General features: G+C 43.3%; 1 protein-coding gene across 1 annotated transcript in view; it reads left to right on the top strand.

Annotated features, from left to right (window-relative positions):
- LOC133382394 (SRSF protein kinase 2-like) overlaps positions 1–8,496 on the top strand; it is a 39,665-nt gene extending 31,169 nt beyond the window's left edge. The window contains exons 9-12 of the mRNA XM_061622100.1: positions 871–978; positions 5,323–5,392; positions 5,484–5,576; positions 5,787–8,496. Coding sequence (XP_061478084.1) covers positions 871–978; positions 5,323–5,392; positions 5,484–5,576; positions 5,787–5,971 — 456 coding nt within the window. The 3' untranslated portion in view covers positions 5,972–8,496. The remainder of the gene's footprint in view (positions 1–870; positions 979–5,322; positions 5,393–5,483; positions 5,577–5,786) is intronic.
- Positions 8,497–15,624: the final 7,128 nt, after the last annotated feature.

Here is a 15,624-nt window from a genome sequence, read left to right as displayed (position 1 = left end):
TAAATGACACAATATAGTACAAAAATAATGCAATCTAAAATCAATACAAGAACTGCTTGCAAAAATGTGTATATTAAGGAAAATTGCATACCAAAATGTGTATATTAGGAGAAAATTCATACTAAAATGCTGATGGGCTTAATTTTTTATTGACTGATTGATTTGCAAACTGAGATGGAAATGTGGAGAACTGAGGTTAAGAAATTTGACAGATTGGCCCATCTTTGGCCACAAGTAAATAAGCCCAGTGCAAATATGAGAGTACGCCACTCCAGTGGGTGCTGCAGGTCCCATACCTTGGTGTGGTTTTGCCACTAGTCTTTTAAGCTGGGGAAGAGGCAGCAGTGCACATCTGGAAAGAACAGGCATGAATACATAAGAAATGCTCTATTGGTTCTGTCCAAATACCCCTCCAGTCCAGCACTCTGTTTTCTACAGTGACCAATCAGATGCTGCTGGGCAGCCCACAAACAGGGCAGGAAGCTGTTGTTCCCCAACAACTGCTATATTTGGAGGTATGCTTCCTTTGAGCAGTGCAATCTTAACCATGTCTACTTGGAAGTAAGTCCTATTGAATTCAGTGGGGCTTACTCCCTGGTAAGTGGGGTTAGGATTGCCGCTTTAGTCATCTTTTCTTTTTTGGTCTAACCTAAAAACACCAGCCTTTCTGATCTTTGCAACAAAGATTCTCCAACCCTGATAATTTCACTTGCCATTTGAATATCCCACAGCCAAGCTTGTGGGCCCTCTTTATCCTGTGCATTATTAAACCCCTCAAGTATTTGCCACAGTTTTAGGCCACCAGCATATCTAGAGGTACATTTAGGAACTTATTCTCAGTCTACTCATTGCTGCTTTCTTCTGTTCTAGTACAAGCCTTTCTCCAAGAAGATCCAGACCCAGCCCTACAGAGCCCTGGAGGTCCTTCTTGGATTAGATTACAGCACCCCAGCTGATATCTGGAGCGCAGCGTGCTTGGTAGGGACACACTCCACCAGCAATTGCAGTGATGATGATGTTTGCCTTAAGAATCCAAACCATCTGTTTACAGTAGCATGTGGAAGATAAGAACAGGGCTCCCAGATATAGGAACTGACTGATCTCTTAGCCTTGGGGCTCTTCCGGATGATCTGTTTATTTAGCATTCATCCTGATTTGCTTGCACAAAGCTTACATGGTGGTTACACTATGTCTGGTCTTTACTGAGCATTTTTTTTATTTGTTTACAGGGTGGTTATGCAACCGGCATATGCTGGGGGGGGGTAAAGAAAGGCCAGGGAAGGAACTGGCAATCCCACCCCATATATACGGTCTGCCTAGTAAATGTCGCAAGACATCACCCTGAGAGTCGGAAACGACTCGCACTGTAAGTGCGGGGACACCTTTACCTTTTTATGCAACAATGATAATTCATCCTGATTTGTTTCTGGGATATTTACATGTGTTCCCATTAATCATTCATCTATCCCACACTCTTCAGTGCATTTCCCTGTCACTTTGCCAACTGCAAAAAGTCTGTTGTTGTTTTAAAGTAGTTTTCTTGCAGTAGAGTGACAGAGAGTTTTAATCCACTTTAAATGTGAAAACCTAAATTTATGGTATGTGCTTGAATCCCTCCCACAAAATACTGACAGTCTGGAGGCAACTTTGATCTCAACCATAATTAAGATTTGACCGTAGACACACATACCTGTCAGGAGATTCAGGTGTCTCACCCTTGCTTTCAATATTTCCACCCTTTTGCCTCCATTAGTTTACTTATCATGAAAATAGTTGAAAAACAAAGGATATATATTTTAATATTGATATCATTCTGAACAAATTGCTAAGTGTATTCTAAAAGCAAAAACATTTAGCATAATTCTTATTGTCATGTTTTAAGATTGAACGATAGAATGCACTATTCTACCTAGTAAATTTGAAACTAGATGTTTCCTGCTTAGCTTGCTGACACAAGATCTAGTTAAGAAGTGAATGCTTAAACCCATGCAGGTAGATAGCTCCACTCTAACGTCTTGTAAGGTCTGTTTGAAAGACCTTAGGTCTGAACTAATGCTAAGAACATAAAAACCAACAACAAAAAATTCTATAAATACATTCAAAGCAGGAGACCATCTAGGGAGACAATTGGACCCTTGGATGATAAGGGAGTCAAAGGTGTACTAAAGAACGATAAGGAGATTGCAGAGAAGCTAAATGAATTCTTTACATCTGTCTTCACAGTGGAAGATATAGGGCAGATCCCTGAACCTGAACTAACATTTGCAGGAAGGGATTCTGAGGAACTGAGACAAATAGTGGTAACAAGAGAGGAAGTTCTAAGCTTAATGGACAATATAAAAACTGACAAATCACCGGGCCCGGATGGCATCCACCCGAGAGTTCTCAAAGAACTCAAAGGTGAAATTGCTGATCTGCTAACTAAAATATGTAACTTGTCCCTTGGGTCCTCCTCCATGCCTGAGGACTGGAAAGTGGCAAATGTAACGCCAATCTTCAAAAAGGGATCCACAGGGGATCCCGGAAATTACAGGCCAGTTAGCTTAACTTCTGTCCCTGGAAAACTGGTAGAAAGTATTATTAAAGCTAGATTAACTAAGCACATAGAAGAACAAGCCTTGCTGAAGCAGAGCCAGCATGGCTTCTGCAAGGGAAAGTCCTGTCTCAGTAACCTATTAGAATTCTTTGAGAGTGTCAACAAGCATATAGATAGAGGTGATCCAGTGGACATAGTGTACTTAGACTTTCAAAAAGCGTTTGACAAGGTACCTCACCAAAGGCTTCTGAGGAAGCTTAGCAGTCATGGAATAAGAGGAGAGGTCCTCTTGTGGATAAGGAATTGGTTAAGAAGCAGAAAGCAGAGAGTAGGAATAAACGGACAGTTCTCCCAATGGAGGGCTGTAGAAAGTGGAGTCCCTCAAGGATCGGTATTGGGACCTGTACTTTTCAACTTGTTCATTAATGACCTAGAATTAGGAGTGAGCAGTGAAGTGGCCAAGTTTGCTGACGACACTAAATTGTTCAGGGTTGTTAAAACAAAAAGGGATTGCGAAGAGCTCCAAAAAGACCTCTCCAAACTGAGTGAATGGGCGGAAAAATGGCAAATGCAATTCAATATAAACAAGTGTAAAATTATGCATATTGGAGCAAAAAATCTTAATTTCACATATACGCTCATGGGGTCTGAACTGGCAGTGACCGACCAGGAGAGAGACCTCGGGGTTGTAGTGGACAGCACGATGAAAATGTCGACCCAGTGTGCGGCAGCTGTGAAAAAGGCAAATTCCATGCTAGCAATAATTAGGAAAGGTATTGAAAATAAAACAGCCGATATCATAATGCCGTTGTATAAATCTATGGTGCGACCGCATTTGGAATACTGTGTACAGTTCTGGCCGCCTCATCTCAAAAAGGATATTATAGAGTTGGAAAAGGTTCAGAAGAGGGCAACCAGAATGATCAACGGGATGGAGCGACTCCCTTATGAGGAAAGGTTGCAGCATTTGGGGCTTTTTAGTTTAGAGAAAAGGCGGGTCAGAGGAGACATGATAGAAGTGTATAAAATTATGCATGGCATTGAGAAAGTGGATAGAGAAAAGTTCTTCTCCCTCTCTCATAATACTAGAACTCGTGGACATTCAAAGAAGCTGAATGTTGGAAGATTCAGGACAGACAAAAGGAAGTACTTCTTTACTCAGCGCATAGTTAAACTATGGAATTTGCTCCCACAAGATGCAGTAATGGCCACCAGCTTGGATGGTTTTAAAAGAAGATTAGACAAATTCATGGAGGACAGGGCTATCAATGGCTACTAGCCGTGATGGCTGTGCTCTGCCACCCTAGTCAGAGGCAGCATGCTTCTGAAAACCAGTTGCCGGAAGCCTCAGGAGGGTAGAGTGTTCTTGCACTCGGGTCCTGCTTGTGGGCTTCCCCCAGGCACCTGGTTGGCCACTGTGAGAACAGGATACTGGACTAGATGGGCCACTGGCCTGATCCAGCAGGCTCTTCTTATGTTCTTATGTTCTTATGTTTAAGAACTATCTACCAGAACTACAATGCAACCCTATACTTAAGTTCAATGGGATTCACTCCCAGGTAAGCTGGTATAGGACTGCAACCTTATATTAAACATTTGAATAAACTGAAATATTTGCCAGATTGATAGGGCAGATAAGCTGTGTTTTGTTCTGATTTAGCAAACTCAGCCCTTGGCTGCACCCTTGGGTACTTCTAATGGGTCAGCTCCCCCTGTCTCAGATTTTTTGGTTTGGACCCATGGCAGCTAAACAGATTTGAAAGTAGTTTCATATTTTGGACATGCTTATAGAAGCTGCAGCAAGGCTAAGAGGCTCATCCCTTTCTTTTGAAATAATATTTAACCTTTATGTCTAGGCTCTGTCTTCAGGCTTCTCCCCCACAATCTCACAACATCTTTGCCATTGTCATAGACTCACAGTAAGACGTTTATGATGCAGAGTACTGCTTATAGTATATAGCAGAGATGGAAAATCCATGGCTCTCTAGATGTTGTTGGACTATCATCTCCCTGATCATTGGCCATACTGGCTGAGGCTGATGGGACTTAAGAGTTCAACAACATTTGACCGGCTACAAGCTCCCCACCCCTGGAGTATTGCTTAAAGCTATTGTGAAACGGGGCTACTGCATAGACAAATTGTCTTATTTGTGCAAGACCCTAGAAAGAGAAGAAATCAGAGCTCCAACTAAGGCTGCATACACACCATACATTTAAAGCACATGGCTTTCCCCAAAGAATCCTGCGCACTGCCATTTACTCCTCACAGACCCACAATTCCCAGCACCCTTAACAAACTACAGTTGGCAGGATTCTTGGGCAAAAGTCATGTGCTTTAAATGTATGGTGTGTACACAGCTGAATGGCTTCTCAAATGAAACTGATATTCTTTTAGCCTTTTGAGAAGTGACATTGCCAAAGACCTCCATCACAGGTCTTAAGATCCTTGTCCATAGAAACTGTGCAACAGCCCTAGCCCACTCAAAACTCTGCCATGCAGACAAAGACAGGGAGTTTTAAGACCTTCAAAAGAAACTGGGCTTGGGGAAACACAGGGCCTCACAGTTTCTGTTAGCCACTTCTCAAGCAATAAGATTCCTGAGGTTCACATAACCTCTGGAGAATGCAGATCTCACCACAGGTGGAATGCCTGTAAGCTTCTGCATCACAAGCTACATTAGAAGTGGAAGTTCAAATACACAGCTTTCATTTCTGTGTGCCCTGTATTGGATTTAATATCTGAACTGGCTCATAGTTCACTGACTCAGGGCTGTGTCATCTTGTAGGCTTTTGAACTGGCAACTGGAGAACATCTCTTTGATCCCCAGGCTGGACAGCATTTTTCCAGAGATGATGGTAGGTCAGAATCCAGACTGTCTTCTGAAACCCTATTTTATAAGAGAAGCTATGCAGTGAAACATCTAACAAGAGCTTTCTACCATTTCAGATCACGTGGCTCGGATCATTGAACTCCTGGGCAGAATTCCCCCCAAAATTGCTTTGCTCTGGAAGCAGGCATCAACATTTTTCAACAGACCAAGTGAGACTTTTTTGGGGGGAGAGCGGGTGGTGGATATAGGAGACAGCACACATGTAGAAGGTTGTATTATATGCCCTCCATAGCACATTCTAGCCCAAGTTCAGTACAAAATTCTGTAGTTGCCTGGTGCAACTGTGAAATACAAATCTGTAAAACAAAAACAGGTTTACAGAACATGATGCAACTGTTCTTTTCTCTCTTGTTTGGCAGGTGCTCTCCTGAGGATGTCCTGGATCTCCCCCTACAGCCTGTGCCATATCCTCACTGATAAATACAGCTGGCCAAAGCAACAGGCAGCTCCATTTACCGGTTTTCTTCTGCCAATGCTGGAATATGCCCCAGAAAGAAGGGCAGCAGCTGAGAAATGTCTTCAGCATCCCTGGCTCAATACCTAGTACAAGCTTGGTTTGACCCTGCTGCTCTCTGCCAATGCCAGCTGTGGTTTAGAAGAACAACATACTCAAAATGGAATCTCAGGTCACATCTACACCATACATTTAAAGTACTTGGCTTCCCCCAAAGAACCCTGGGAATTGTAGTTTCTTAAGGATGCTGAGGGGTAAACTACAGGTCCCAGGATTCTTTGGGGAAGCCATGTGCTTTAAATGTATGGTGTGGATGTGACCCTAGGGCCAAACTAGGCATGATGTTACGCATGCATTAAATTAATGCGCATGTTTTTTATGTAAGCAAGCAGTGGTGTAATAGACAAGGAGGAGTGTAGCTCTGGGAATTTCCTCCAAGCAGGAGCAATTTCCTTATCTGCAGGAGGGTCGGAATAACTGACAGACTCTCCTCGCTCTGGCAAGTGAATGAGGCAATAGTGAGACTTTCGGGGTTTACTATTGGTTGTGACATATTAGCACAGGGGATGTCAGAAGATGAGGCCAGCTTATATAATGGATTAACACAACTCCCTGCTTTTTTCCCCTTTACTGTCCTTGGGGGTGTGGCTATAGGGGCTGTCACGATGAGCTCCTGAACTTCAAAAGTTACCACTACAGCACTGGCCTCGAGGAAGCCTAAGCAGCCCTGGGACAAAGCTGGGATATAGATGGAGAGTTTAACTTTTTCACTCCTTGCCAGGTCCAACCAAAACTGCCGCCCTGGACTCCTCCTGTGAGGAAGGGTGGGATGTAAATCTCATAAATAAAATAATAAATAAATAAACAAAACTCCTCTCTGAAGCTGCTATTTCCCTTAAAGTGCAAGCAGATGCTTCAGAAGGGCAAATTTTGTTGGGAGAGGTGGGGGAGAAAGAGAGTTTCACTTCCCCTCCCCATCCCACCCTTGTGGGTCCCAGAGCTGCTTATTTGACGAAACACATGCACATGAATTGCATTAATGAAATTAACATCCAGTCTAGTCTGGCCCTTACTCCCTGAAGGATGAGGCCTTAGCAGCCTGCCTCATAAGAACCAGGATAGTGTTTTGATTCTGCCGAGATCTCCTCTTACCCACCTCTGCAAAACAGTTCTATGGGGTTTCTTTCCACTAACCGCCACTTGGGGCCAATGTATCAGTTTAAAAATGAGCACAGCCATCCTTTGCCATGGGGTGAGCCTGGCTCCCTTCTGCCTTCACAACTGAGTTGACAGATGCGTATGCCAGAATATTGGAAGCTGGCTTTGTCCCCTTCCCGCCCCAGTGCAATTCAGGCAAGCAGTTCACCTTAACCTTTTTATTTTTAAAGTGTCGCAGGAACGTGTTTGCATTTATGCATCCATGGCATTTCTTGCCACACTGTTAGAAGTGCAAAATTATTCTGAGATAAGGCTTCTGTTCTGAGTGACATCATGGGCAGGCCCATCAATCAGCACTGCACACAGATCAGGGGCCTCCTGCTTCAAACTTGCAGAATCATTTTTTTTTTTTGCACAGCTCCACCTTGGAGGGGAATGGAAGACAGTAAGGAACACATCCTAGGATGGCTGCTTATGCATCGCCCAAAAAGAGCACACAGATTTGCATTCAGTTTGCATTTGCTAATGTATAGGTATAGATGCAAATTTAAAAATAATTACTGTAATTTAAATAGAACTGCAACACATCTCACCAATAGTGGAAAGGACTGGGACCAGGTCACCTGTGTACCTGCTCAGCCTGTCATCCAGGTGCCAACTGTTGATGGGCAACTTCAGGGCCCCTGCTGCTCTCCTTTCCTGTGGTTCTTTAAACCACATTTGGACTGCACAGACCTTCGATTAGAAGACTCCTTCAAACAGAGGATTGTCCTCTGCAAAGCAGGACACACCGCCACCTTAGTGCGTCGAGAGTGATCCTGCTGCTCTAAAAATGTTGTCTGTGTTTACCCACAGCCCTTCTGGCTTTTGCAGGTTTTTAAGCAGAAATTCTGACAGTCTTGCACATTTCATATCTCATCCCATGCCCTGACCTGATTAGTGCTCCGATTCCACCCTTCGTAATGTGAAAGTTAGTATCTTGTAAAACAGGTACTAACCTTACCATGATGTCCTTTCAGCTTATCTGGACATATATTTCAGCCCAGCCATTTCCCCATGTTACATTCATATCTGGTTTTCCCTCCCACCTCCTTCCTCTTAAGATTTTTGTGAGCATGTTCACCTATTCCTCAAAACCCCCACCCCAACAGACACCTTTGTTTGTTTCTGACTCTCACGGAATCTGAACTTCCTGATCTCATGGAGATGTCTTAAGGTGCCCTAAGACACCTTTGATTTTGACACACCGCATCAGCAAAACTATTTTGTCTGTGTCTGTAGGGCCCATGTATAACTGGAGTTTCCTTTAAAGTGAAATAAAAAAATACTGCAACCACAAAGAATGGCCCACTAATTCAAAGAAAATGGAACTGTGTGTGTTTGTACAGGAAACAAACCAAGAACAGAATGTGAACATAGCAAAGAATATGACGGGTAACGCAAAATAAACAAATGAATTGCAGCAAAGGATGCATTGTTATATAGCCATAACTCCTATTCTCTACACTTCCATTTTTGCAGCATTGCCCAAAGTTCTTCAAGTGAAGAATTGTATGCACATATCTCCCCATGATGGAAAGCCAAAGTCCTTGCTGCTTCTGCTGCTTATAGGAAGGAACACAGGAAGATGCCTTATACCAAGTCAGACCATTGGTCCATCTAGCACAGTGTTGCCTAAACCAGTGTTCTTCAGTCTTGGCTCCCCAGATATTGTGGGACCACAACTCCCATCATCTGTGACCATTGGCTAAACTGGCTGAGAATTATGGGGGTTGTAGTCCAACAGCCTCTGGGTCCCAAGGTTGAAGAACACTGGTCTAGACTGACTGGCTCTCCAGGATTTGAGACAGGAGTGTCTGCCAGCCCTAGCTGGAGAGGCCGGAGATTGAACCTGGGACCTTCTGCATGGAAAGCAGACAATCTACCAAGTGTAAGCTCTTCTCTCCTTCCCACCCATCCACTCGCCTCACTAGTGGTTTCTCCCTATCCTTCCGCAGCTTTGCCTCCTTCCTTCTCTTCCCCCAGCCATCCCTTGAACACTAGCAGGCGCACAGTGGTAATTTTAGAATGTGGACTTAATGGTCTGACGGCAGAGGTGTCTTCAAAACATGGTAAGATGACTGTCTTTGGGAGGCCTCCTGCCAATAGAGGCAGGTCCACGAGGGCAAATGAGGCACTGCCCTACCAGCCTCAGCCTGCCTCCAGCTAGCTCTCACCTCCCTGCCTTGTGACTGACAGCCCGTCCAGGAGGTGGCATGGCCTATCAGCTTCCTCCTTCTTAGGCTCAGTCAGGGTTGTCCTTGTAGAACTCAGCAGGGAGGGGGGACAAACGTGGAATTGGTTGGTTCTGCCTGTCATTGGCTCTGGCTCCACCCACTGTTGATCTCCCTCCCTTATGTACTACCAGACCAGTGGGCACCACCCACCACTGCCTCCTGTTCATTCTGCTGATGTTTGCTCAAAATTCCTACCTTGACAGCTCCATCTCAGGGCCTTAAAATTTATCCCATCCTTTCAACCCAGCATGTGGCTGGGAGAATAGAAAAAGGCACACCTGATGTTTGATTCCTAAAATTAGCGGTGACAGAATTGAAGCCTCCCTAGAAGTAGCATCCTCCTGCATGGAACTCCTGCTTCCAGATATGCAGGGTTGGTTGTAGTTATTTGGTGCTCGGGTAAAGGCACTTTGCATATGCTCATCTCCATTGTTACTTGCAGAACTGATCTGTAGTACTAAAACCAGGTTCCAGGGTTCAGCCATAGCATACCCTGGTACACTTGTTGGGCAATAATATTGTCTGAGCTGCCTGGGAGTTCCTGAGGAGCGGCTTTAATCTAAGTCAGGCTATTGATCCATACATAGCCTATTATTGTTAGGTTGCTTGCAGTTGGGCATAGTTTGAGTGGTGAATCTATATGAATCTGTATCGGTCCCCTTTTTGGCCAGGCATATAATCTTCCGCAGAGAACTGAGCTCAGGAGCACCCAATTCTTCCTGTTTTCAGCAAATGCCAGTTATGCAGAAAACTGATTGGCTTGTCCATGTGATAGTCAGAAAGCTCTCCTTTCCCTGTCTGGGCAGTGCTTCAAGGTGTATCGCCTCCCCTTTTTAGAACACTGTTATTGAATTTGGGTTCCCAGATGTTCTTGGACTACAACTCCCATCATCCCCAACCACCTTAGCCACTGGTTAAAGGATCATGGAGTTGTAGTTGACCCAAAGTTGAAGAACACTGTTTTAGAAAACCGTGATTGGTATCATTTTAAAAAAAAAAGTTCTATAGAGATTAATAATTGGATCATACCAGATTTGTTTGTGCTTTGAAATGACTGTGAGGGGAACTGGCCATACACTGTTTACTGCTTGGCAGGGATCATGCACTGTCTGCCTCTCCACCTACATATTATTGAAAACAACAGGATTTCCAATAAAACCCCATCTCTCCATTCATTAACCTGCATTATACAGCCACAAGAGTGGCTGTATACTTACTATAGCCAGCATGGATTTTTTGTATGCTGCAATGTTAAATTGAAAATACCCTCCATGCCATTCTGATGCTTCCCATAAGCACATTTCAAAACAAAAACTTACAAAACATATAGTCCTGAACTCAGAAACGCTTGCTTAACAACCCTCTGAGTTTTCATGGTGATACACAAAACACACAGAGAGAATCGAGAGTTTAAAGTGTGAAACAGAAAAAAAATCCAAACTTCTGTTGGACTTTTCTCTGTCGGTAGTCTCATAATTTGTTGAAATTAATTAAAAGCCATGTTCACAGAGTACCTGTATTCCTATTACTGACCTTGCCCCATACTCTGACCTTCATCTTCTGCAGTTTAAAAGTTTAAAAAATGCATGGCTGATTTTTAATTAATTTAAGAAATTTAACATTGAAGTTATTATAACGTCTGGCATGCTCAGTAAGACCAATTGTCATTGTTCTAAAAGCCAGACTCACAGCTGTTTGGCTTGGCTAACCAGGTGGCCAGGGCCAGATTCAGACAGGCCGGGGCCTTTGGGCCCCAGCTTGCCCTGGGCCCCAGTGCAAGCACGCGCTCACACACACATGCACATGCTCAAACATATGCACGTGCATGTGCACGCACCTACCTGTCTCTCACAGGGAGGGAGTTTTTCCGCCCGCCCGTTTGCTGGCTCCGTCTCTCCTGTCTTTTGCAGCTGCGCGGGCTGCTACGCGCATGCATCGCTGCCATCAATCAAGATGGCACCAGAGTCTTCAGCCCCTTAGGGAAACCTTGGCTGCCATCTTGGTTAATGGCAGTCCTGTGTGCACAGCCCACGCAGCCTCAAAAGATAGGAGAGGTGGGCAGGTGGAAGAAGCTCCCTCTCTGCGATCCACGGCAGCTACTCTTCTGCAGATTTCCGAAAAGGAGCGCTACTCCTCCCCCACCCTCAGGGGCCTCTGTGCTCCGGGGGCCCTCGGCCAGGACCTGAACTGGCTGCCCTTTGGGACTGGCCCTGCAGGTGGCCACACCCACACCAGACTTTGATTTCACTTTAGACAGTCATGGCTTTCCCCAAAGAATTCCGGAAAGTGAAGTTTGTGAAGGGTGCTGAGAGGAGACTCCTATTCCCTTGACAGAGCTCCAGTGGAGTGGTTTAACAGTCAGCTGCTCTGAATGAAACTCTATGAAGGGAAGAAGGCGTCTCCTAGCAACTCTCAGCACCCTTCACTAACTACACTTCCCAGGATTCTTTGGGGGAAGCCATGACTGTCTAAAGTGAAATAAAGGTCTAGTGTGGATGTGGCCAGGGACAGCTTTGATTTAAATTTGGGTGAGAGACAACATGTGTCTGCTGTAGAATAAAAAGGTGGGGGAAACCCTGAAAAGCAATGATACTGTTCACAGTGTTTTCCTTTTGGAAACCCAATCTCCTCCCCTTCCTCTTCCTCTCCTTTCCCTGCCTCTCCCCCTCATCAATTTCACCCATCCTAAGCATGATTGCACAGAAATAAATCCCACTGAGTTCAAAAAGCATGCAAATGTTCAGCCCAGCCCTCCCCTCCTCCCTGCTATCCCCTCCCTTTTACCCCGTCCCTCCCCCTCCAATCCCCTCCCCTCCCTTCCTCCTTCCCTCTTTTGTCCCCTCCTCCATGGTCAGCCTATTTTAAGCCTCTCCCACTATGAACCTACCCGTTCGCTGCGCTCGACGTCGAAGGCCCTTCTCCGGGTTCCAACTCACAAGGAGGCCCAGAGAGCAATAACAAGATCTAGGGCCTTCTCGGTGGTGGCCCCCGAATTATGGAATGCCCTCCCTGATGAGATACGCCTGGCGCCTTCTTTGATATCTTTTCGGCGCCAGGTAAAGACCTACCTCTTTGCCCAGGCATTTTAGTCTTGTTTTAATTTTAATGTTATAGTTAATTAATTGTAATTTTTATTAATTTTGTTGTATCTGTTTTTAATGTGTTTTATATTTATATGTCGTATTCACATTCGCTGGTTTTATCTTGTTGTACACTGCCCTGAGAGCCTGTTGCTATAGGGCGGTCTAAAAGTGCAATAAATAAAATAAAATAAAATAAAATAAATGATTGCACAGGAGTAAATCCAATTGAACTCAATAAGCATGCAAATGATCAGACCTGCCATTCCCCCCTCCCCCTCACTCCTCTCCTTCCCCCTCTTCTTTCCTCCTCCCTTCTTCCTCTCCTCCTCTCTTCCTTTTCCCCTACCCACTCAAGCCCTCCGTCCCTCCCTCCCTCGTGGTCAGTTTCACCTATCCTAAGCATGATTGCAGGGGAGTAAATCCCACTGAACTCAATAAACATCCAAATTATCTATCCATTCTCAGCAAACTTGCACAGGATCCCATTTCTTACCTCCCAGAGAAATTCACTAATAGGCAAAGAAACCATTGCAGTTTAAGAACGTACCTATAGCCAACAAATATTTCTATCAAACTTAAAAAGCAGCGAAATTGGGCAGCTATAGTGAATGCACCAGGGGAGCAGGAGACCTGACTTCCTCTCTGAGATATTGTACTGCCCTACACGTTTGTAAAAATGCAAACACAATTTGGGTTGGTCTTTCACAGTCCAATCCACATCCTGTGTAGCTTGGGAGAATTTGGTAACGTGCCTCTGAGCATATGGTCAGTGGTGGTAACACCTGCAGTCAGCCCAAATAACAGAAACAAGACATGTGCTGTGCTGATCTTGTTTGAACAGGGAGGAAGCAACATTATTAAGACAGTTGATATGGTTCAGATGGTCACTTTAAATATGTTTGATTTACTTTGCAATTTTAGTGAAGTTTCCTATAGTAAATTGTTTTCTTTTGCTTCTGTTTCTGTGAATATGTGAAGTACAGCAACACTTTGCAAAATTCACACTAAAAAACCTCCAAAAACAATTGTGGAATAATGGCACTGACTATTCTGCAGAATAGTCTCCAATGGACTTGAGGAGTATCTCAGTTTGCACAAGATAAAACTGTCGGAGGTGAAATATATTCTAGCAAATTTCTAGGTGTGCTCTATGTTTTCAATTGACCATGCCCACCTTTCCTTAAGTGACGTGGTTTAAGCACAGCAGGCTGAAAACATGCATCTTGGGCAGGTCAAGTTTGTTTTTTTCCAACAGCTAGATTCATTGCATAAGCAGCAACATATTGTAATCAGTCTAATTTTACATCAAACTGCAGTTTCAGATTCAACTGTTAACGGACCCAAAATAGAAACATAACATAACATCCAGTTTGAAACACAAAAGGCTGTCTTCACCATCATATGACATCGACCAATAAAAAGGCTTTGAAATTAATAAAAATAAATTTGACACAGATTTCTAGAACGAATAATGAAAGAAATAGAATGTTCTAAGTTAAATTCTCTGTAGAAACAGTAGTAACACAGGAAAGAAGCAAAGTAAGAAGAACATCAACAAACATACAAAAATGTAATTCTCCGTCTTTGGAGATGGCAGGTGTTGCTACCACTCACTGTAGCTGCCCAATTTCCCTGCTTTTTAAAGTTTGATAGATCTGTTGGCTATAGGTACATTCGTAAACTGCAAGGTTTTTTTGCCTATCAGTAAGTAATAACTCTGAGTGTAGTGTGCTCACAGTGAAGAAGGTGCATCACATACCCCAAGTGCAAGCACTGCGCTGCAGATCTTCTCCCACTGGTTCAAGTAAGTAAAGAGGAGAATGGTGGGTGGGCTGGGGGGGGGGAGAAGATTCTAGAATCCCTGACCAGAACATCTGAGCTATTATGTAGAAGGCCCCAAATCCACACCTTATAGGTCACTTGGAGATGCCTATGTGGCATGTGACTAATAAATTGAATTAATAAATAATAATTCATAAATAATTTGTATTTCTGGCTTGAATGCACAACAGGGTGGATTGATTTAAATCAAAGCAATTTAAATAATTGATTGAAATCATGATTGAAATCACCAACAGAAATCCTTGATTTAAATCAACTTTGTCACTTATAGTTCACGTATTTCTTAAACAATGGGGCAAATATGATTACTAAAACACATTAAACACTCAGTATGGCATTTTATGAAGATACATTTTGTGTAATTGTTTGATAACTTGATTTTTATTAATTTAGGACATAGTACATAATATTGCCTGTGTCAAGTTGTAGATGTTTGTTTTTTTCAAAAACAATTATAGAATGGAATGGAGTTCCCTAGGGAAGCTATGCTGAGGTAACACAGGACATAGACTTATGGCATCACCATTATGGTCTGCTACGATGTTCCAAAATAAAATGCACGTTATGTAATAAAAAATAAGAAAATGACACCCTGTAGCAACCTTTAACTGCATCTTTTTGTACAAAAAAAGATGCAGTTAAACTTAGGTTTAACTTGTAAACTTGGGTTACAGATTCTAAACCTAAACCTAGTTAACTGATTAAACAAGCCATAATGAGCTAAGCTTTTTTTGTCTATTGAACATCCTACACAGCAAACAGCTTGTCATAACACTAACACTAAAAGGCACAGAGAGTCTTGACGAATGATCCATTCCTATAATGAATTACAAAGTGAATTATTCAATTTACTAACCAGTTGATCTACATTGTTCTTCAGACATATCCACATCTTCATCCACATCATTTTCTCCCAACAAGCAGGTTTCATTATGATATTTAATCATTTTTGCAACTAGGCCCCGCATCTACTTCTTCCACTATTTAAACTTTTCATGTTTTCCTTTTTTGCCCAGGAAAGGAATTTCTTCAAAATATCCCCAGGTAGGGTCTCTCTTATGCCCAGAAGCCATGACAGTTCTTCTGTGGCAAAAGTGTGTGTGTGTGTGTGTGTGTGAGATATAGAAAATGGAAGCTGAGTCTGTATGATAAAGTCTTCCCTTGTTTCTTTTCAGGCCTCTCCACTGTTCCTTTCTACTTTTCTTCCAGCTGTCCTTTTCTATACTGTCTGTGTCCTTATTCCCTCGCCTTGTGTTGCCCAGCTCCACCACCACATAAACTCAGAACAACAATCCCATTCTCATCCAGCCCATGTCTTTGCACATGTCACTTTAGTCAGAGAAACAGAAACTGGAAGTCCAGGATTTCCAAGAAGCAAGACTTT

Source organism: Rhineura floridana, chromosome 3 (genome assembly GCF_030035675.1).
Source record: "Rhineura floridana isolate rRhiFlo1 chromosome 3, rRhiFlo1.hap2, whole genome shotgun sequence".
Classification (NCBI taxonomy): Eukaryota; Metazoa; Chordata; class Lepidosauria; order Squamata; family Rhineuridae; genus Rhineura; species Rhineura floridana.
Note: the sequence above shows the minus strand (reverse complement) of the source record. Positions and strands in the feature narration are given on the sequence as shown.